The 22,531-nt window shown below is 42.5% G+C and overlaps 1 protein-coding gene across 1 annotated transcript in view; it reads right to left on the bottom strand.

Annotated features, from left to right (window-relative positions):
• Nucleotides 1–22,531, bottom strand: part of LOC139765309 (uncharacterized) — a 135,769-nt gene that overhangs the window by 70,977 nt on the left and 42,261 nt on the right. Inside the window, exon 2 of the mRNA XM_071692696.1 lies at nucleotides 20,754–21,115. Within this exon, the coding sequence (XP_071548797.1) occupies nucleotides 20,754–21,115 (362 nt within the window). The remainder of the gene's footprint in view (nucleotides 1–20,753; nucleotides 21,116–22,531) is intronic.

Below are 22,531 nucleotides of genomic sequence, written 5' to 3'. Positions count from 1 at the left end.
GTATGTATATACATGTGTATGGGGGGGGGTTGGGCCATTTCTTTCGTCTGTTTCCTTGCGCTACCTCGCAAACGTGGGAGACAGCGACAAAGTATAATAAAAAAAAAATGTATATATATATATATATATATATATATATATATATATATATATATATTTTTTTTTTTTTTTTTTTTTATACTTTGTCGCTGTCTCCCGCGTTTGCGAGGTAGCGCAAGGAAACAGACGAAAGAAATGGCCCAAACACCCCCCCCCCATACACATGTACATACACATGTCCACACACGCAAATATACATACCTACACAGCTTTCCATGGTTTACCCCGGACGCTTCACATGCCTTGATTCAATCCACTGACAGCACGTCAACCCCTGTATACCACATCACTCCAATTCGCTCTATTTCTTGCCCTCCTTTCACCCTCCTGCATGTTCAGGCCCCGATCACACAAAATCCTTTTCACTCCATCTTTCCACCTCCAATTTGGTCTCCCTCTTCTCCTCGTTCCCTCCACCTCCGACACATATATCCTCTTGGTCAATCTTTCCTCACTCATTCTCTCCATGTGCCCAAACCATTTCAAAACACCCTCTTCTGCTCTCTCAACCACGCTCTTTTTATTTCCACACATCTCTCTTACCCTTACGTTACTTACTCGATCAAACCACCTCACACCACACATTGTCCTCAAACATCTCATTTCCAGCACATCCATCCTCCTGCGCACAACTCTATCCATAGCCCACGCCTCGCAACCATACAACATTGTTGGAACCACTATTCCTTCAAACATACCCATTTTTGCTTTCCGGGATAATGTTCTCGACTTCCACACATTTTTCAAGGCTCCCAAAATTTTCGCCCCCTCCCCCACCCTATGATCCACTTCCGCTTCCATGGTTCCATCCGCTGACAGATCCACTCCCAGATATCTAAAACACTTCACTTCCTCCAGTTTTTCTCCATTCAAACTCACCTCCCAATTGACTTGACCCTCAACCCTACTGTACCTAATAACCTTGCTCTTATTCACATTTACTCTTAACTTTCTTCTTCCACACACTTTACCAAACTCCGTCACCAGCTTCTGCAGTTTCTCACATGAATCCACCACCAGCGCTGTATCATCAGCGAACAACAACTGACTCACTTCCCAAGCTCTCTCATCCCCAACAGACTTCATACTTGCCCCTCTTTCCAAAACTCTTGCATTTACCTCCCTAACAACCCCATCCATAAACAAATTAAACAACCATGGAGACATCACACACCCCTGCCGCAAACCTACATTCACTGAGAACCAATCACTTTCCTCTCTTCCTACACGTACACATGCCTTACATCCTCGATAAAAACTTTTCACTGCTTCTAACAACTTGCCTCCCACACCATATATTCTTAATACCTTCCACAGAGCATCTCTATCAACTCTATCATATGCCTTCTCCAGATCCATAAATGCTACATACAAATCCATTTGCTTTTCTAAGTATTTCTCACATACATTCTTCAAAGCAAACACCTGATCCACACATCCTCTACCACTTCTGAAACCACACTGCTCTTCCCCAATCTGATGCTCTGTACATGCCTTCACCCTCTCAATCAGTACCCTCCCATATAATTTACCAGGAATACTCAACAAACTTATACCTCTGTAATTTGAGCACTCACTCTTATCCCCTTTGCCTTTCTACAATGGCACTATGCACGCATTCCACCAATCCTCAGGCACCTCACCATGAGTCATACATACATTAAATAACCTTACCAACCAGCCAACAATACAGTCACCCCCTTTTTTAATAAATTCCACTGCAATACCATCCAAACCTGCTGCCTTGCCGGCTTTCATCTTCCGCAAAGCTTTTACTACCTCTTCTCTGTTTATCAAATCATTTTCCCTAACCCTCTCACTTTGCACACCACCTCGACCCAAACACCCTATATCTGCCACTCTGTCATCAGACACATTCAACAAACCTTCAAAATACTCATTCCATCTCCTTCTCACATCACCACTACTTGTTATCACCTCCCCATTTACGCCCTTCACTGAAGTTCCCATTTGCTCCCTTGTCTTACGCACCCTATTTACCTCCTTCCAGAACATCTTTTTATTCTCCCTAAAATTTACTGATAGTCTCTCACCCCAACTCTCATTTGCCCTTTTTTTCACCTCTTGCACCTTTCTCTATAAATATATATATATATATATATTATCCCTGGGGATAGGGGAGAGAGAATACTTCCCACGTATTCCCTGCGAGTCGTAGAAGGCGACTGAAAGGGGAGGGAGCGGGGGGCTGGAAATCCTCCCCTCTCTTTTTTTTTTTTTTTTCCAAAAGAAGGAACAGAGAAGGGGGACAGGTGAGGACATTCCCTCAAAGACCCAGTCTTCTGTTCTTAATGCTACCTTGCTAATGCGGGAAATGGCAATTAGTATGAAAGAAAAGATATATATATATATATATATATTCCCTGGGGATAGGGGAGAAAGAATACTTCCCACGTATTCCCTGCGTGTCGTAGAAGGCGACTAAAAGGGAAGGGAGCGGGGGGCTGGAAATCCTCCCCTCTCGTTTTTTTTTTTTTTTCTTTTTTTTTTTTTCTATTTTTTATAATTTTCCAAAAGAAGGAACAGAGAAGAGGGCCAGGTGAGGATATTCCCTCAAAGGCCCAGTCCTCTGTTCTTAACGCTACCTCGCTATCGCGGGAAATAGCAAATAGTATGAAAAAAAAAAAAAAAAAAAAAATATATATATATATATATATATATATATATATATATATATATATATATATATATATATATGGTGATTGGGAATACCTGGTTTAAAAAGCTAGATATACATAAATAGACGTATGTAAGTAGGAGAGATTGCCAGAGAGCGTTATTGGATTACGTGTTAATTGACAGGCGTGCGAAAGAGAGACTTTTGGATGTTAATGTGCTGAGAGGTGCAACTGGAGGGATGTGTGATCATTATCTTGTGGAGGCTAAGGTGAAGATTTGTATGGGTTTTCAGAAAAGAAGAGTGAATGTTGGGGTGAAGAGGGTGGTGAGAGTAAGTGAGCTTGGGAAGGAGACTTGTGTGAGGAAGTACCAGGAGAGACTGAGTACAGAATGGAAAAAGGTGAGAACAATGGAAGTAAGGGGAGTGGGGGAGGAATGGGATGTATTTAGGGAATCAGTGATGGATTGTGCAAAAGATGCTTGTGGCATGAGAAGAGTGGGAGGTGGGTTAATTAGAAAGGGTAGTGAGTGGTGGGACGAAGAGGTAAGATTATTAGTGAAAGAGAAGAGAGAAGCATTTAGACGATTTTTGCAGGGAAAAAATGCAATTGAGTGGGAGATGTATAAAAGAAAGAGACAGGAGGTCAAGAGAAAGGTGCAACAGGTGAAAAAGAGGGCAAATGAGAGTTGGGGTGAGAGAATATCATTAAATTTTAGGGAGAATAAAAAGATGTTCTGGAAGGAGGTAAATAAAGTGCGTAAGACAAGGGAGCAAATGGGAACTTCAGTGAAGGGTGCAAATGGGGAGGTGATAACAAGTAGTGGTGATGTGAGAAGGAGATGGAATGAGTATTTTGAAGGTTTGTTGAATGTGTTTGATGATAGAGTGGCAGATATAGCTATGGTGTTTTGGTCGAGGTGGTGTGCAAAGTGAGAGGGTTAGGGAAAATGATTTGGTAAACAGAGAAGAGGTAGTAAAAGCTTTGCGGAAGATGAAAGCCGGCAAGGCAGCAGGTTTGGATGGTATTGCAGTGGAATTTATTAAAAAAGGGGGTGACTGTATTATTGACTGGTTGGTAAGGTTATTTAATGTATGTATGACTCATGGTGAGGTGCCTGAGGATTGGCGGAATGCGTGCATGGTGCCATTGTACAAAGGCAAAGGGGATAAGAGTGAGTGCTCAAATTACAGAGGTATAAGTTTGTTGAGTATTCCTGGTAAATTATATGGGAGGGTATAGATTGAGAGGGTGAAGGCATGTACAGAGCATCAGATTGGGGAAGAGCAGTGTGGTTTCAGAAGTGGTAGAGGATGTGTGGATCAGGTGTTTGCTTTGAAGAATGTATGTGAGAAATACTTAGAAAAGCAAATGGATTTGTATGTAGCATTTATGGATCTGGAGAAGGTATATGATAGAGTTGATAGAGATGCTCTGTGGAAGGTATTAAGAATATATGGTGTGGGAGGCAAGTTGTTAGAAGCAGTGAAAAGTTTTTATCGAGGATGTAAGGCATGTGTACGTGTAGGAAGAGAGGAAAGTGATTGGTTCTCAGTGAATGTCTGTTTGCGGCAGGGGTGTGTGATGTCTCCATGGTTGTGTAATTTGTTTATGGATGGGGTTGTTAGGGAGGTAAATGCAAGAGTTTTGGAAAGAGGGGCAAGTATGAAGTCTGTTGGGGATGAGAGAGCTTGGGAAGTGAGTCAGTTGTTGTTCGCTGATGATACAGCGCTGGTGGCTGATTCATGTGAGAAACTGCAGAAGCTGGTGACTGAGTTTGGTAAAGTGTGTGAAAGAAGAAAGTTAAGAGTAAATGTGAATAACAGCAAGGTTATTAGGTACAGTAGGGTTGAGGGTCAAGTCAATTGGGAGGTAAGTTTGAATGGAGAAAAACTGGAGGAAGTAAAGTGTTCTAAATATCTGGGAGTGGATCTGGCAGTGGATGGAACCATGGAAGCGGAAGTGGATCATAGGGTGGGGGAGGGGGCGAAAATCCTGGGAGCCTTGAAGAATGTGTGGAAGTCGAGAACATTATCTCGGAAAGCAAAAATGGGTATGTTTGAAGGAACAGTGGTTCCAACAATGTTGTATGGTTGTGAGGCGTGGGCTATGGATAGAGTTGTGCGCAGGAGGATGGATGTGCTGGAAATGAGATGTTTGAAGACAATGTGTGGTGTGAGGTGCTTTGATCGAGTAAGTAACGTAAGGGTAAGAGAGATGTGTGGAAATAAAAAGAGCGTGGTTGAGAGAGCAGAAGAGGGTGTTTTGAAATGGTATGGGCACATGGAGAGAATGAGTGAGGAAAGATTGACCAAGAGGATATATGTGTCGGAGGTGGAGGGAACGAGGAGAAGTGGGAGACCAAATTGGAGGTGGAAAGATGGAGTGATAAAGATTTTCTGTGATCGGGGCCTGAACATGCAGGAGGGTGAAAGGAGGGCAAGGAATAGAGTGAATTGGATCGATGTGGTATACCGGGGTTGACATGCTGTCAGTGGATTGAATCAGGGCATGTGAAGCGTCTGGGGTGGGCCATGGAAAGCTGTGTAGGTATGTATATTTGCGTGTGTGGACGTATGTATATACCGAGAGGATATATGTGTCGGAGGTGGAGGGAACGAGGAGAAGTGGGAGACCAAATTGGAGGTGGAAAGATGGAGTGATAAAGATTTTCTGTGATCGGGGCCTGAACATGCAGGAGGGTGAAAGGAGGGCAAGGAATAGAGTGAATTGGATCGATGTGGTATACCGGGGTTGACGTGCTGTCAGTGGATTGAATCAGGGCATGTGAAGCGTCTGGGGTGGGCCATGGAAAGCTGTGTAGGTATGTATATTTGCGTGTGTGGACGTATGTATATACATGTGTATGGGGGTGGGTTGGGCCATTTCTTTCGTCTGTTTCCTTGCGCTACCTCGCAAACACGGGAGACAGCGACAAAGCAAAAAAAAGTATATATATATATATATATATATATATATATATATATATATCCCTGGGGATGGGGGAGAAAGAATACTTCCTACGTATTCCCTGCGTGTCGTAGAAGGCGACTAAAAGGGGAGGGAGCGGGGGGCTGGAAATCCTCCCCTCTCATTATTTTTTTTAATTTTCCAAAAGAAGGAATAGAGAAGGGGGCCAGGTGAGGATATTCCCTTAAAGGCCCAGTTCTCTGTTCTTGACGCTACCTCACTAACGCGGGAAATGGCGAATTGTTTGAAAGAAAGAGAGAAATATATATATATATATATTTCATTATACTTGATCACCATTTCCCGCATTAGTAAGGTATCTCCAGGAGACATATGAAGAGACACATCCACTAACATACATGTATATATATACACATCCACACATACATGTACATATACATACATAACCACATACATTTATTTAGTCATTTATTCATTTATTTTGCTTTGTCGCTGTCTCCTGCGTTAGCGAGGTAGCGCAAGGAAACAGATGAAAGAATGGCCCAACCCACCCACATACACATGTATATACATACACATCCACACACACACATATACATCTCAACGTATATATATATATACACACACAGACATATACATATATACACATGTACATAATTCATACTGTCTGCCTTTATTCATTCCCATCGCCACCCCGCCACACATGAAATAACAACCCCCTCCCCCTCATGTGCGCGAAGGTAGCGCTAGGTAAAGACAACAAAGGCCACACTTGTTCACACTCATGTAATAATGCACCGAAACTACAGCTCCCTTCTCACATCCAGGCGCCACACAACTTTCCATGGTTTACCCCAACGCTTCACATGCCCTGGTTCAATCCACTGACAGCACGTCGACCCCGGTATACCACATCGTTCCAATTCACTCTATTCCTTGCACACCTTTCATCCTCCTGCATGTTCAGGCCCAAACCACTCAAAATTTTTTTCACCCCATCTTTCCACCTCCAATTTGGTCTCCCACTTCTCCTCGTTCCCTCCACCTCTGACACATATATCCTCTTGGTCAATCTTTCCTCACTCATTCTCTCCATGTGACCAAACCATTTCAAAACACCCTCTTCTGCTCTCTCAACCGCACTCCTTTTATTACCACACATCTCTCTTACCCTTACATTACTTACTCGATCAAACCACCTCACACCACATATTGTCCTCAAACATCTCATTTCCAGCACATCCACCCTCCTCCGCACAACTATATCTATAGCCCATGCCTCGCACCCATATAACATTGTTGGAACCACTATTCCTTCAAGCATACCCATTTTTGCTTTCCAAGATAACGTTCTCGACTTCTACACATTCTTCAACGCTCCCACAACTTTCGCCCTCTCCCCTACCCTGTGATTCACTTCCATTTCCATGGTTCCATCCGCTGCCAGATCCACTCCACTTCCTCCAGTTTTTCTCCATTCAAACTTACCTCCCAACTAACTTGTCCCTCAACCCTATGGTACCTAATAACCTTGTTCTTATTCACATTTACTCTCAGCTTTCTTCTTTCACACACTTTACCAAACTCAGTCACCAGCTTCTGCAGTTTCTCACATGAATCAGCCACCAGCGCTGTATCATCAGCGAACAACAACTGACTCACTTCCCAAGCTCTCTCATCCACAACAGACTGCATTCTTGCCTCCTCTTTCCAAAACTCTTCCATTCACCTCCATAACAACCCCATCAATAAAAAATTAAACAACCATGGAGACATAGCACACCCCCTCCCGCAAACAGACATTCACTGAGAACCAATCACTTTCCTCTCTTCCTACTCATACACATGCCTTACATCCTCAATAAAAGCTTTTCACTGCTTCTAACAACTTGCCTCCCACACCATATATTCTTAATACCTTCCACAGAGCATCTCTATCAACTCTATCATATGCCTTCTCCAGATCCATAAATGCTACATACAAATCCATTTGCTTTTCTAAGTATTTCTCACATACATTCTTCAAAGCAAACACCTGATCCACACATCCTCTACCACTTCTGAAACCACACTGCTCTTCCCCAATCTGATGCTCTGTACATGCCTTCACCCTCTCAATCAATATCCTCCCATATAATTTACCAGGAATACTCAACAAACTTATACCTCTGTAATTTGAGCACTCACTTTTTCCCCTTTGCCTTTGTACAATGGCACTATGCACGCATTCCGCCAATCCTCAGGCACCTCACCATGAGTCATACATACATTAAATAACCTTACCAACTAGTCGACAATACAGTCACCCCCTTTTTTAATAAATTCCACTGCAATACCATCCAAACCTGCTGCCTTCCCGGCTTTCATCTTACGCAAAGCTTTTACTACCTCTTCTCTGTTTACCAAATCATTCTCCCTAACCCTCTCACTTTGCACACCACCTCGACCAAAACACCCTATATCTGCCACTCTATCATCAAACACATTCAACAAACCTTCAAAATACTCACTCCATCTCCTTCTCACATCACCACTACTTGTTATCACCTCCCCATTAGTCCCCTTCACTGAAGTTCCCATTTGTTCCCTTGTCTTACGCACCTAATTTACCTCCTTCCAAAATATCTTTTTATTCTCCCTAAAATTCAATGATAACCTCACCCCAACTCTCATTTGCCCTCTTTTTCACCTCTTGCACCTTTCTCTTGACCTCCTGCCTATTTCTTTTATACATCTTCCACTCATTTGCATTATTTCCCTGCAAAAATCGTCCAAATGCCTCTCTCTTCTCTTTCATTAATAATCTTACTTCTTCATCCCACCATTCACTACCCTTTCTAATCTGCCCACCTCCCACACTTCTCATGCCACAACCATCTTTTGCGCAAGCAATCACTGATTCCCTAAATACATCTCATTCCTCCCCCACTCCCTTTACCTCCTTTGTTCTCACCTTTTTCCATTCTGTACTCAGTCTCTCCTCCTACTTCCTCACACAAGTCTCCTTCGCAAGCTCACTTACTCTCACCACTCTTTTCACCCCAACGTTCTCTCTTCTTTTCTGAAAACCTCTACAAATCTTCACCTTTGCCTCCAAAAGATAATGATCAGACATCCCTCCAGTTGCACCTCTCAGCATATTAACATCCAAAAGTCTCTCTTTCGCGTGCCTATCAATTAACATGTAATCCAATAACGCTCTCTGGCCATCTCTCCTACTTACATAAGTATACTTATGAACATCTCTCTTTTTAAACCAGGTATTTCCAATTATCAATCCTTTTTCAGCACATAAATCTACAAGCTCTTCACCATTTCCATTTACAACCCTGAACACCCCATGTACACCAATTATTCCCTCAACTGCCACATTACTCAACTTTGCATCAAATCACCCATCACTATAACCCAGTCTCGTGCATCAAAACTACTAACACACTCACTCAGCTGCTCCCAAAACACTTGCCTCTCATGATCTTTCTTCTCATGCCCAGGTGCATATGCACCAATAATCACCCATCTCTCTCCACCCACTTTCAGTTTTACTCATATCAATCTAGAGTTTACTTTTTTACACTCTATCACATACTCCCACCACTCCTCTTTCAGGAGTAGTGCTACTCCTTCCCTAGCTCTTGTCCTCTCACTAACCCCTGACTTTACTCCCAAGACATTCCCAAACCACTTTTCCCCTTTACCCTTGAGCTTCATTTCACTCAGAGCCAAAACATCCAGGTTCCTTTCCTCAAACATACTACCTATCTCTCCTTTTCTCTCATCTTGGTTACATCCACACACATTCAGACACCCCGATCTGATCCTTCAAGGATGATGAGCACTCCCCTTATGACTCCTTCTTCTGTTTCCCTTTTTAGAAAGTTAAAATACAAGGAGGGGAGGGTTTCCAGCCCCCCGCTTCCATCCCCTTTAGTCGCCTTCTACGACATGTCAGGAATGTGTGGGAAGTATTCTTTCTCTCTTATCCCCAGGGATACATACATTTATTATCATTCATACTTATTATACTTTGTTGCTGTCTCCCACATTAGCGAGGTAGCACAAGGAAACAGACGAAAGAATGGCCCAACCCACCCACATACACATGTATATACATACACATCCACACACACACATATACATACCTATACATTTCAACGTATACATATATATACATACACAGACATATACGTACATACATATGTACATAATTCATACTTGCTGCCTTTATTCATCCCGTCACCACCTCGCCACATATGAAATGACACCCTTTTCCCCCCCGCACGCGCACAAGTTAGCACTAGGAAAAGACAACAAAGGCCACATTAGTTCACACTCAGTCTCTAGCTGTCATGTATAATGCACCAAAACCACAGCTCTCTTTCCACATCCAGGCCCCACAGAACTTTCCATGGTTTACCCCAGACGCTTCACATGCCCTGGTTCAATCCACTGACAGCACGTCGACCCCGGTATACCACATCATTCCAATTCACTCTATTCCTTGCACACCTTTCACCCTCCTATATGTTCAAGCCCAGGTCACTCAAAATCATTTTTCACTCCATCTTTCCACCTCCAATTTGGTCTACCACTTCTCGTTCCCTCCACCTCTGACACATACATCCTCTTTGTCAATCTTCCCTCACTCATTCTCTCCATGTGACCAAAGCATTTCAACACACCCTCTTCTGCTCTCTCAATCACACTCTTTTTATTACCACACTTCTCTCTTACCCTTACATTACTTACTCGATCAAACCACCTCACACCACATATTGTCCTCAAACATCTCATTTCCAGCACATCCACCCTCCTCCGCACAACTATATCTATAGCCCATGCCTCGCAACCATATAACATTGTTGGAACCACTATTCCTTCAAGCATACCCATTTTTGCTTTCCAAGATAATGTTCTCGACTTCTACACATTCTTCAACGCTCCCAGAACTTTCGCCCTCTCCCCTACCCTATGATTCACTTCCATTTCCATGGTTCCATCCGCTGCCAGATCCACTCCCAGATATCTAAAACACTTCACTTCCTCCAGTTTTTCTCCATTCAAACTTACCTCCCAACTAACTTGTCCCTCAACCCTATGGTACCTAATAACCTTGCTCTTATTCACATTTACTCTCAGCTTTCTTCTTTCACACACTTTACCAAACTCAGTCACCAGCTTCTGCAGTTTCTCACATGAATCAGCCACCAGCGCTCTATCATCAGCGAACAACAACTGACTCACTTCCCAAGCTCTCTCATCCACAACAGACTGCATTCTTGCCCCTCTTTCCAAAACTCTTCCATTCACCTCTCTAACAACCCCATCCATAAACAAATTAAACAACCATGGAGACATCACACACCCCTGCCGCAAACCTACATTCACTGAGAACCAATCACTTTCCTCTCTTCCTACTCTTACACATGCCTTACATCCTCAATAAAAACTTTTCACTGCTTCTAACAACTTGCCTCCCACACCATATATTCTTAATACCTTCCACAGAGCATCTCTATCATCTCTCATATGCCTTCTCCAGATCCATAAATGCTACATACAAATCCATTTGCTTTTCTAAGTATTTCTCACATACATTCTTCAAAGCAAACACCTGATCCACACATCCTCTACCACTTCTGAAACCACACTGCTCTTCCCCAATCTGATGCTCTGTACATGCCTTCACCCTCTCAATCAATATCCTCCCATATAATTTACCAGGAATACTGAACAAACTTATACCTCTGTAATTTGAGCACTCACTTTTTCCCCTTTGCCTTTGTACAATGGCACTATGCAAGCACTCCGCCAATCCTCAGGCACCTCACCATGAGTCATACATACATTAAATAACCTTACCAACTAGTCAACAATACAGTCACCCCCTTTTTTAATAAATTCCACTGCAATACCATCCAAACCCGCTGCCTTCCCGGCTTTCATCTTACGCAAAGCTTTTACTACCTCTTCTCTGTTTACCAAATCATTCTCCCTAACCCTCTCACTTTGCACACCACCTCGACCAAAACACCCTATATCTGCCACTCTATCATCAAACACATTCAACAAACCTTCAAAATACTCACTCCATCTCCTTCTCACATCACCACTACTTGTTATCACCTCCCCATTAGTCCCCTTCACTGAAGTTCCCATTTGTTCCCTTGTCTTACGCACCTTATTTACCTCCTTCCAAGATATCTTTTTATTCTCCCTAACCTCTCACCCCAACTCTCATTTGCCCTCTTTTTCACCTCTTGCACCTTTCTCTTGACCTCCTGCCTATTTCTTTTATACATCTCCCACTCATTTGCATTATTTCCCTGCAAAAATCGTCCAAATGCCTCTCTCTTCTCTTTCATTAATAATCTTACTTCTTCATCCCACCATTCACTACCCTTTCTAATCTGCCCACCTCCCACACTTCTCATGCCACAACCATCTTTTGCGCAAGCCATCACTGATTCCCTAAATACATCCCATTCCTCCCCCACTCCCCTTACCTCCTTTGTTCTCACCTTTTTCCATTCTGTACTCAGTCTCTCCTACCTCCTCACACAAGTCTCCTTCGCAAGCTCACTTACTCTCACCACTCTTTTCACCCCAGCGTTCTCTCTTCTTTTCTGAAAACCTCTACAAATCTTCACCTTTGCCTTCAAAAGATAATGATCAGACATCCCTCCAGTTGCACCTCTCAGCATATTAACATCCAAAAGTCTCTCTTTCGCGTGCCTATCAATTAACATGTAATCCAATAACGCTCTCTGGCCATCTCTCCTACTTACATAAGTATACTTATGAACATCTCTCTTTTTAAACCAGGTATTCCCAATTATCAATCCTTTTTCAGCACATAAATCTACAAGCTCTTCACCATTTCCATTTACAACAATGAACATCCCATGTACACCAATTATTCCCTCAACTGCCACATTACTCAACTTTGCATCAAATCACCTATCACTATAACCCAGTCTCGTGCATCAAAACTACTAACACACTCACTCAGCTGCTCCCAAAACACTTGCCTCTCATGATCTTTCTTCTCATGCCCAGGTGCATATGCACCAATAATCACCCATCTCTCTCCACCCACTTTCAGTTTTACTCATATCAATCTAGAGTTTACTTTTTTACACTCTATCACATACTCCCACCACTCCTCTTTCAGGAGTAGTGCTACTCCTTCCCTTGCTCTTGTCCTCTCACTAACCCCTGACTTTACTCCCAAGACATTCCCAAACCACTTTTCCCCTTTACCCTTGAGCTTCATTTCACTCAGAGCCAAAACATCCAGGTTCCTTTCCTCAAACATACTACCTATCTCTCCTTTTCTCTCATCTTGGTTACATCCACACACATTCAGACACCCCGATCTGATCCTTCAAGGATGATGAGCACTCCCCTTATGACTCCTTCTTCTGTTTCCCTTTTTAGAAAGTTAAAATACAAGGAGGGGAGGGTTTCCAGCTCCCCGCTTCCATCCCCTTTAGTCGCCTTCTACGACATGTCAGGAATGTGTGGGAAGTATTCTTTCTCTCTTATCCCCAGGGATACATACATTTATTATCATTCATACTTATTATACTTTGTTGCTGTCTCCCACATTAGCGAGGTAGCACAAGGAAACAGACGAAAGAATGGCCCAACCCACCCACATACACATGTATATACATACACATCCACACACACACATATACATACCTATACATTTCAACGTATACATATATATACATACACAGACATATACGTACATACATATGTACATAATTCATACTTGCTGCCTTTATTCATCCCGTCATCACCTCGCCACACATGAAATGACACCCTTTTCCCCCCCGCATGCGCACAAGTTAGCACTAGGAAAAGACAACAAAGGCCACATTAGTTCACACTCACTCTCTAGCTGTCATGTATAATGCACCAAAACCACAGCTCTCTTTCCACATCCAGGCCCCACAGAACTTTCCATGGTTTACCCCAGACGCTTCACATGCCCTGGTTCAATCCACTGACAGCACGTCGACCCCGGTATACCACATCATTCCAATTCACTATATTCCTTGCACACTTTTCACCCTCCTATACGTTCAAGCCCTGGTCACTCAAAATCATTTTTACTCCATCTTTCCACCTCAAATTTGGTCTACCACTTCTCGTTCCCTCCACCTCTGACACATACATCCTCTTTGTCAATCTTCCCTCACTCATTCTCTCCATGTGACCAAAGCATTTCAACACACCCTCTTCTGCTCTCTTAATCACACTCTTTTTATTACCACACTTCCCTCTTACCCTTTCATTACTTACCCAATCAAACCACCTCACACCACATATAGTCCTCAAACATCTCATTTCCAGCACATCCACCCTCCTCCGCACAACCCTATCTATCGCCCACGTCTCGCAACCATACAATATTGTTGGAACTACTATTCCTTCAAACATACCCATTTTTGATTTCCAAGATAATTTTCTCGCCTTCCACACATTCTTCAACACTCCCAGAAGCTTCGCCCCCTCCTCACCCTGTGACTCACTTTCACTTCCATGGTTCCATCCACTGCCAGATCCACTCCCAGATACCTAAAACACTTCACTTCCTCCAGTTTTTCTCCATTCAAACTTACCTCCCATTTGACATGAACCTCAACCCTTCATAACCTTGCTCTTATTCACATTTACTCTCAGCTTTCTTCTTTCACACACTTTACCAAACTCAGTCACCCACTTCTGCAGTTTCTCACATGAATCAGCCACCAGTGCTGTATCATCATCGAACAACAACTGACTCACTTCCCAAGCCCTCTCATCCACAACAGAACGCATACTCGCCCCTCTTCCCAAACCTCTTGCATTTACCTCCCTAACAAACCCATCCATAAACAAAGTAAACAACCATGGAGACATCGCACACCCCTGCCACAAACTGACATTCCATGGGAACCAATCACTTTCCTCTCTTCCTACTCGTACGCATGCCTTACATCCTCAATAAAAACTTTTCACTGCTTCTAGCAACTTGCCTCCCACACCATATACTCTTAATATCTTCCACAGAGCATCTCTATCAACTCTATCATATGCCTTCTCCAGATCCATAAATGCTACATACAAATCCATTTGTTTTTCTAAGTATTTCTCACAAACATTCTTCAAAGCAAACACCCGATCCACACATCCTTTACCACTTCTGAAACCACACTGCTCTTTCCCAATCTGATGCTCTGTATATGCCTTCACCCTCTCAATCCATACCCTCCAATATAATTTCCCAAGAATACTCAACAAACTTATACCTATGTAATTTGAACACTCACCTTTATCCCCTTTGCCTTTGTACAATGGCACTATGCATGCATTCTGCCAATCCTCAGGCACTTCACCATGAGCCATACATATAGTGTATATCCTCATGAACCAGTCAACAACACAGTTATCCCCTTTTTTATTAAATTCCACTGCAATACCATCCATACCTGCCACCTTGCCAGCTTTCATCTTCCGCAAAGCTTTCACTACGTCTTCTCTGTTTACCAAACCATTCTCCCTGACCCTCTCACTTTACACACCACCTCGTCCAAAACATCCTATATCTGCCACTCTATCATCTAGCACATTCAACAAACCTTCCAAATACTCACTCCATCTCCTTCTCACATCACCACTACTTGTTATTACCTCCCCTTAGCCCCCTTCACTAATGTTCCCATTTGTTCTCTTGTCTTACGCACTTTATTTACCTCCTTCCAAATCATCTTTTATTCTCCCTAAAATTTAAGGATACTCTCTTATACATCTCCGTCATTTGCACTATTTCCCTGCAAAAATCGTCAAAATGCCTCTCTCTTCTCTTTCACTATTAATCTTACTTCTGCATCCCACCACCCTTTCTAATCTGCCCACCTCCCACGCTTCTCATGCCACAAGCATCTTTTGCGCAAGCCATCACTGCTTCCCTAACTACGTCCCATTCCTCCACCACACCCCTTATGTCCTTTGCTCTCACCTTTTTCCATTCTGCACTCAGTCTCTCCTAGTATTTCCTCAAACAAGTCTCCTTCCCAAGCTCACTTACTCTCACCACTCTCTTCACCCCAACATTTTCTCATTTTCTGAAAACCTCTACGAATCTTCACCTTAACCTCTACAAGATAATGATCCAACATCCCTCCAGTTTCACCTCTCAACACATTAACATCCAAAAGTCTCTCTTTCACATGCTTATCAATTAACAGGAAATCCAATAATGCTCTCAGGCCATCTCTCCTGCTTACATACGTATACTTATGTATATCTTTGTTTTTAAACCAGGTATTCCCAATCACCAGTCCTTTTTTCAGCGTAAAAATCTACAAGCTCTTCACCATTTCCATTTACAACCCTGAACACCCAATGTACACCAATTATTCCCTCAACTGCCACATTACTTACCTTTGCATTCAAATCACCCATCACTATAGCCCAGTCTCGTGCATCAAAACTACTAACACCCTCACTCAGCTGCTCCCAAAACACTTGCCTCTCATGGTCTTTCTTCTCATGTCCAGGTGCATATGCACCAATAATCACCAATTTCTCTCCATCCACTTTCAGTTTTATCCATACTTTCTTACACTCTATCATATACTCCCACAACTCCTGTATCAGGAGTAGTGCTACTCCTTCCCTTGCTCTTGTCCTCTCACTAATCCCTGACTTTACTCCCAAGACATTCCCAAACCACTCTTCCCCTTTACCCTTGAGCTTCGTCTTACTCAGAGGCAAAACATAGAGGTTCCTTTCCTCAAACATACTACCTATCTCTCCTTTTTTCCTCATCTTGGTTACGTCCACACACCTTTAGACACCCCAATCTGAGACTTCGAGGAGGATGAGCACTCCCCACGTGACTCCTTCTTCTGTTTCCCCTTTTAGAAAGTTAAAATACAAGGAGGAGAGGGTTTCTAGACCCCGCTCCCATCCCCTTTAGTCACCCTCTACGACACTTGAGGAATATGTAGGAAGTATTCTTTCTCCCCTATCCCAAGGGATACATATATACACATGTACACATTAATACTTGCTCACCTTCATCTATTCCTGGCACTATCCTACCTCACAGGAAACAGAATAGCCATCCTCTGCACCAGCGGGATAGCGCCAGAAAACACGAACAAAGGCCACATCCACTCACATCCATACACGAGCTGTCATGTGTAATGCATTGAAACCATAGCTCCCTATCCACATCCAGGCCCAACAGACCTTCCCATAGTTTACCCAAGACTTTTCACATGCCTGATTCAGTCCATTAACGGAACACTGAACCCCGTGTATCAAATCGTTCCAACGCACACTATTTCGTGCATGCCTTTCACCCTCCTGCATGTTTAGGCTCCAACTGCTCTGAAACTTTTTCACTACATCCTTCGGCTTTCAATTTGGTATCCCACTTCTTATTCCCTCCACTTATGACAAATATACACTCTTTGTCAATCTTTCCTCACTCATTTCAATGCACCCTCTTCTGCTCTCTCAACCACATTCTTCATATTTCCATAAATCTCTCTTACCCTTTCATTACTTACTCAAACCACCTCACACCACATATTGTTCTCAAACATTTCATTTCCAACACATTCACACTCCTCACACAACCCTATTTATAACCCATGTCTCACAACTATATAAAATTGCTGGAACTAATATTCCTTCAAACATATCCGTATTTGTTCTCTCTTTCCAAACATTCTTCATCACTCCCAGGACCTTTGCTCCTTCCTCCACCCTACAACTTACTTCTGCCTCCATGGTTCCATTTCCTGCCAAGAACACTCCCAACTTAACTTGTCACTCAACCATACTGAACTTGATAACCTTGCTCTTATTCACATATGCTCCCAACTTTCTTCTTTTGCACACTTCCAAACTAAGCCACCAACTTCTGCATTTCTCACTTGAATCAGCCAGCCACCAGTGCTGCATCATTGGGAAGCAACAACTGACACACATCCCAAGCCTTCTCATCTCAACAGACTGCATACTCATCCCCTCTCTCCAGGACTTGCATATACCTCACTCATCGCCCAGTCCGTAAACAAATTAAACAATCATGGTGACATCACACAACCCTGTCGCAGACCGACCTTCACTGGGAATCAATCACGCTCCTCTCTTCCTACTCATACGCATACTTTATACCCTTAACAAATACTTCTCTGCTTCTAGCAGCTAACCTTCTACATCATATATTCTTAAGTCCTTCCACAAAGCATCTATCAATCCTATCGTGCTAAGTTCTTCCACAAAGCATCTCTATCAATCCTATCGTACTAAGTTCTTCCACAAAGCATCTCAATCAATCCTATCATACAACTTCTCCAGAACCGTAAATGCCACATATAAATCAATCTTTTTTCCTACGTACTTCTCATATGCACTCTTCAAAGCAAAAACCTGATCCTCACATCCTCTACCGGTTCTGACACACAGCTCCTCCCCATTCTGAAGCTCTGTCCATGCCTTCACCATCTCAATCAATCACCTCCCATACAATTTACTAGGTATACTCATCAAATTTATGCCTCTCTAGTTTTAACACTCACCTTTATCCCCTTTGCCTTTATACAGTGACACTATACATGCACTCCCAATCCTCAGGCACTTCACCATGATCCATACATACACTAAAATCCTTATCTACCAATCAACGACACAGTCACCCCCTTTCTTAATAAATTCAACCGCAACATCATCCACTCTCGCCACTTTGCCAGATTCCATCTTCCGCAAGGATTTCACCAACCCTTCTCTCTACACCAAAGCACTCTCCATGACTCTCTCACTTTGCATACAATCCTGACTAAAACATACTACATCAGCCACTCTTATCAAAAACATTCAACAATCCTTCAATTACTCACTCCATGTCCTCCTCACTCCATCACTACCTGTTATCACTTTCCTTTTCACCCTTCACCAATATTTCCATTCGTCTCTTGTCTTTCACACATTATTTTCCTCCTTCCATGCATCATTTTACCCTCCCTGAAGTTTAATGATAATCTCTCACCCCAACTCTAATTTGCCCTATTTTTCAACCGTTGCACCTCCCTCTAGATCTCCTGCCACTTTCTCTAATATATCTCCCATCCATTTGCATTCCTTCCTAGTAAGTATTGCCCAAAAGCCTCCCTTTTCTCTTTCACTAACAACTTTACTTCATTCTGCACTAACAACCCTTTTTCATCTGCCCATCTCCCACCTTTTGCATGCCACATGCATGTTTTGCACATGCCATCACTGCTTCCCTATATACTTCCCATTCCTCATCCACTGCCCTCACTTCACTTGCTTTCACCATTTGCCATTCGACACTCAATCTCTCCCAGTATTTCTTCAAACAAGTCTCCTTAACAAGCTCACTTTCTCTCACCACACTCTCCTCCCCAACAGTGTTTCCTCTTCTTCAAAAACCTCTATAAATCTCCACCCTTGCCTCCACAAGACAGTCATCAGACATCCAACCAGCTACCCCTCTTAGCATATTTACATCCAAAAGTCTCTCTTTTATATGCCTATCAATCACTATGTAATCTAATACTGCCCACTGACCATCTTTCCTACTCACATATGTATATATATGTATATCTCTCTTTTTGAATCAGGTATTCCCAGTAACCACTCTTTTTTCATCACATAAATCCACAAGCTCCTAGCCATTTCCAATCACAACACTGAATACCCCAAGTACACCAATTATACCCTCAGCTGCCACATTACTTACCCTCACATTTAAATTACCCATCACTAATGTCTGGTCTCATGCACCAAAAATTCAGAAACACTCACTCAGCTGTTCCCAAAACACTTGCTTCTTTGATCTCTCTTCTCATGGCCAGGTGCATAAGCACCAATAATCACCCATCTCTTGTTATCCACTTTCAGTTTTACCCACATCAATCTAAAATTTACTTCATTACACTCTATCACACACTTACACAACTCCTGCTTCAGGCACAGTGCTACTCCTTCCTTAGCTCTTGTCCTCTCACCAACCCCTGGCTTTACTCCCAAGACATTTCCAAACCATTATTCCCCTTTACCCTTGAGCTTCATTTCACTCAGAGCCAGAACATTCAGGTTTCTTTCCTCAATTGTAATACCTATCTCTCTGCTCTTCTCATCTTGGTTACATTCACATACATTCAGAAATCTAAATAAATTTCTACCTCTGGAGTCCTTTCTATTCTTATGAGGCTCTGGAGTGCTCAGGAAGCTGGCCAAATTCCCCAGTCAAGATCATAGGTCATAAAATGTTATGATGTGTGTGTGTGTGTGTGTGTGTGTGTGTGTGTGTGTGTGTGTGTGTGTGTGTGTGTGTGTGTGTGTGTGTGTGTGTGTCCAGAAAGTGCTGGGCAATTGAATAGTATGTGCTGAGTGTTTTCTTTACAGTAGTTGCATCATGGGCATGAAGGTTCATGCTACATGTTGAAGCAGTGTTAGCAGTTTTGTGAGGATGGGTAATGGCCAGAGTGTAAGAAGGAGAGTATGACTCATGCTTGTCTGGGAGTCTGGTTTCTGATGGGTTTATGTCCAGAAGGTTGGAGTTTAAGACTGAGTTAGGAGGTCCGACATTTAGTGCTTGCTGGGCTATTTCAGTGTGCATGTGTTTTGTTATCGTTATATTTGCTGGGAGTGTGGGGAACTGTGAGTTAAAGGTTACTGATGTGTGAGGTAGAGGTAGGTTTTTATTTCTATTTGGAGGTTGGTGGTTAATTGCAGGGTGACTGAAGTGGGACAAGCCTGGTACTGTTGCAAAGAATTGAGTGCCAAGCATATTGACGTGGGACTGTTTTGGGAAAGTCTTTGTTTCACAGTGAAAGTGTTGAGTATTTGTATAAGTTAAGCTTCCAGTGACTGTTCTGAGAGCACTTTTTTGCAGTCTGCACATGCCACATATCCTTAAAGTCATGCATTTTATATCCACAATCCATTATAGAAAAATATATCCTCATTATAAAAATTACTTTGATAAAATCAGATTACAGTGACTTTAAGCAATTAATATACGGTTGCCTTTTGGATATTTCAACTTACTTGATTTGGTGGACAATAGCCATACATGCTGAACAAGATCTGCACATGGTCGATATTCATCTTCTGCCATCCTTAGGGTGAAATGGAGAAGCTTCATACAATCACTTTCTGTTAAATCCCCCACGTGATGATCCAAACACTCTACAGCTCGTTCTATGTCCTTAGCATTCAGATGACCCAGTCTTTCCAATTTCATTTTCAGCACATCAAAGGTTTTGCCTATTTTGGTTTTCTCATCCCTGTTGGAGCTGATGTTGGATACTATCTCATTGACGGCATCTGAGTCAGAGTGAAACAGCTTCAAATGTCTACCCCTAGTGTTGTCTCCAGTAGAAGTAAACAGCATTTTATCTATGACTTCCCTGAAAATAAAGTAAACATTCATTAATGACAACAGGGCAAAACATTATTAAAAATCCTTCAAAATGTAACACTTAATACAAGAAAAATTTACAATGATTTTCTGTGACAAAATACACAGAAAAAATAGACTCACACTTCTAACTATAATATAAAAATGACATCATCATCAATACACCAAACTATCCATTTATCTATCTATCTATTGATCTATGCAAATAGAATATTCAAGTCAAACTTAGGGATAGGGGAGAAAGAATACTTCCCATGTATTCCCCACGTGTCATAGAAGGAGACTAAAGGGGGTGAAGCTGGAAGCTGGAAACCTTCCCCTCCTTGTATTTCAATTTCTAAAAAGGAAAACAGAAGAGGAGTCAAGAGCGGAGTGCTTATCCTCCTCAAAGGCTCAGATTGGGGTGTCTAAATGTGTGCAGATGTGACCAAAATGAGAAGAAAGGAGAGATAGGTAGTGTGTTTGAGGAAAGAAACCTAGATGTTTTGGCTCTGAATGAAACGAAGCTCAAGGGTAAAGGGGGAGAGTTGTTTGGAAGTCTTGGGAGTAAAGTCACGACTTTGTGAAAGGAAAAGAGCTAAGGAAGGAGTAGCACTACTCCTGATGCAGGAGTTGTGGAAGTGTGTGATAGAAAGTGAGAAAGTAAATTCTAGATTGATGTGGGTAAAACTGAATGTGGATCGAGACAGATGGGTGATTATTTGTGCTTATGCACCTGGTCATGAGAAGAAAGATCATGAGAGGCAAGTGTTTTGGGAGCAGCTGAGTGAGTGTGTCAGCAGCTTTGATACATGAGACCAGGTTTTAGTAGCGGGTGATTTAAATGCGAAGGTGAATAATGTGGCACTTAAGGGTATAATGGGGTATTCACTGCTGCGAATGGAAATAGAGAGCTTGTGGATTTGTGTGCTGAGAAACGACTGGTGATTGGGAATACGTGGTTTAGAAAGAGATATATATAAGAGGGGACGGGAGCAGGGGGCCAGAAATCCTCCCCTCCTTGTATTTTTTTTAACTTTCTAAAATGGGAAACAGAAGGAGTCACGCGGGGAGTGTTCATCCTCCTCGAAGGCTAAGATTGGGGTTTCTAAATGTGTGTGGATGTAACCAAGATGTGAAAAAAGGAGAGATAGGTAGTATGTTTGAGGAAAGGAACCTGGATGTTTTGGCTCTGAGTGAAACGAAGCTAAAGGGTAAAGGGGAAGAGTGGTTTGGGAATGTCTTGGAAGTAAAGTCAGGGGTTAGTGAGAGGACAAGAGCAAGGGAAGGAGTAGCAGTACTCCTAAAACAGGAGTTGTGGGAGTATGTGACAAAATGTAAGAAAGTAAATTCTCGATTAATATGGGTAAAACTGAAAGTTGATGGAGAGAGATGGGTGATTATTGGTGCATATGCACCTGGGCAT

This window comes from Panulirus ornatus, chromosome 54 (genome assembly GCF_036320965.1).
Source record: "Panulirus ornatus isolate Po-2019 chromosome 54, ASM3632096v1, whole genome shotgun sequence".
Taxonomy (NCBI): domain Eukaryota; kingdom Metazoa; phylum Arthropoda; class Malacostraca; order Decapoda; family Palinuridae; genus Panulirus; species Panulirus ornatus.
The sequence above is the reverse complement of the archived record's forward strand: the minus strand, read 5'-3'. Positions and strand labels throughout refer to the sequence as shown.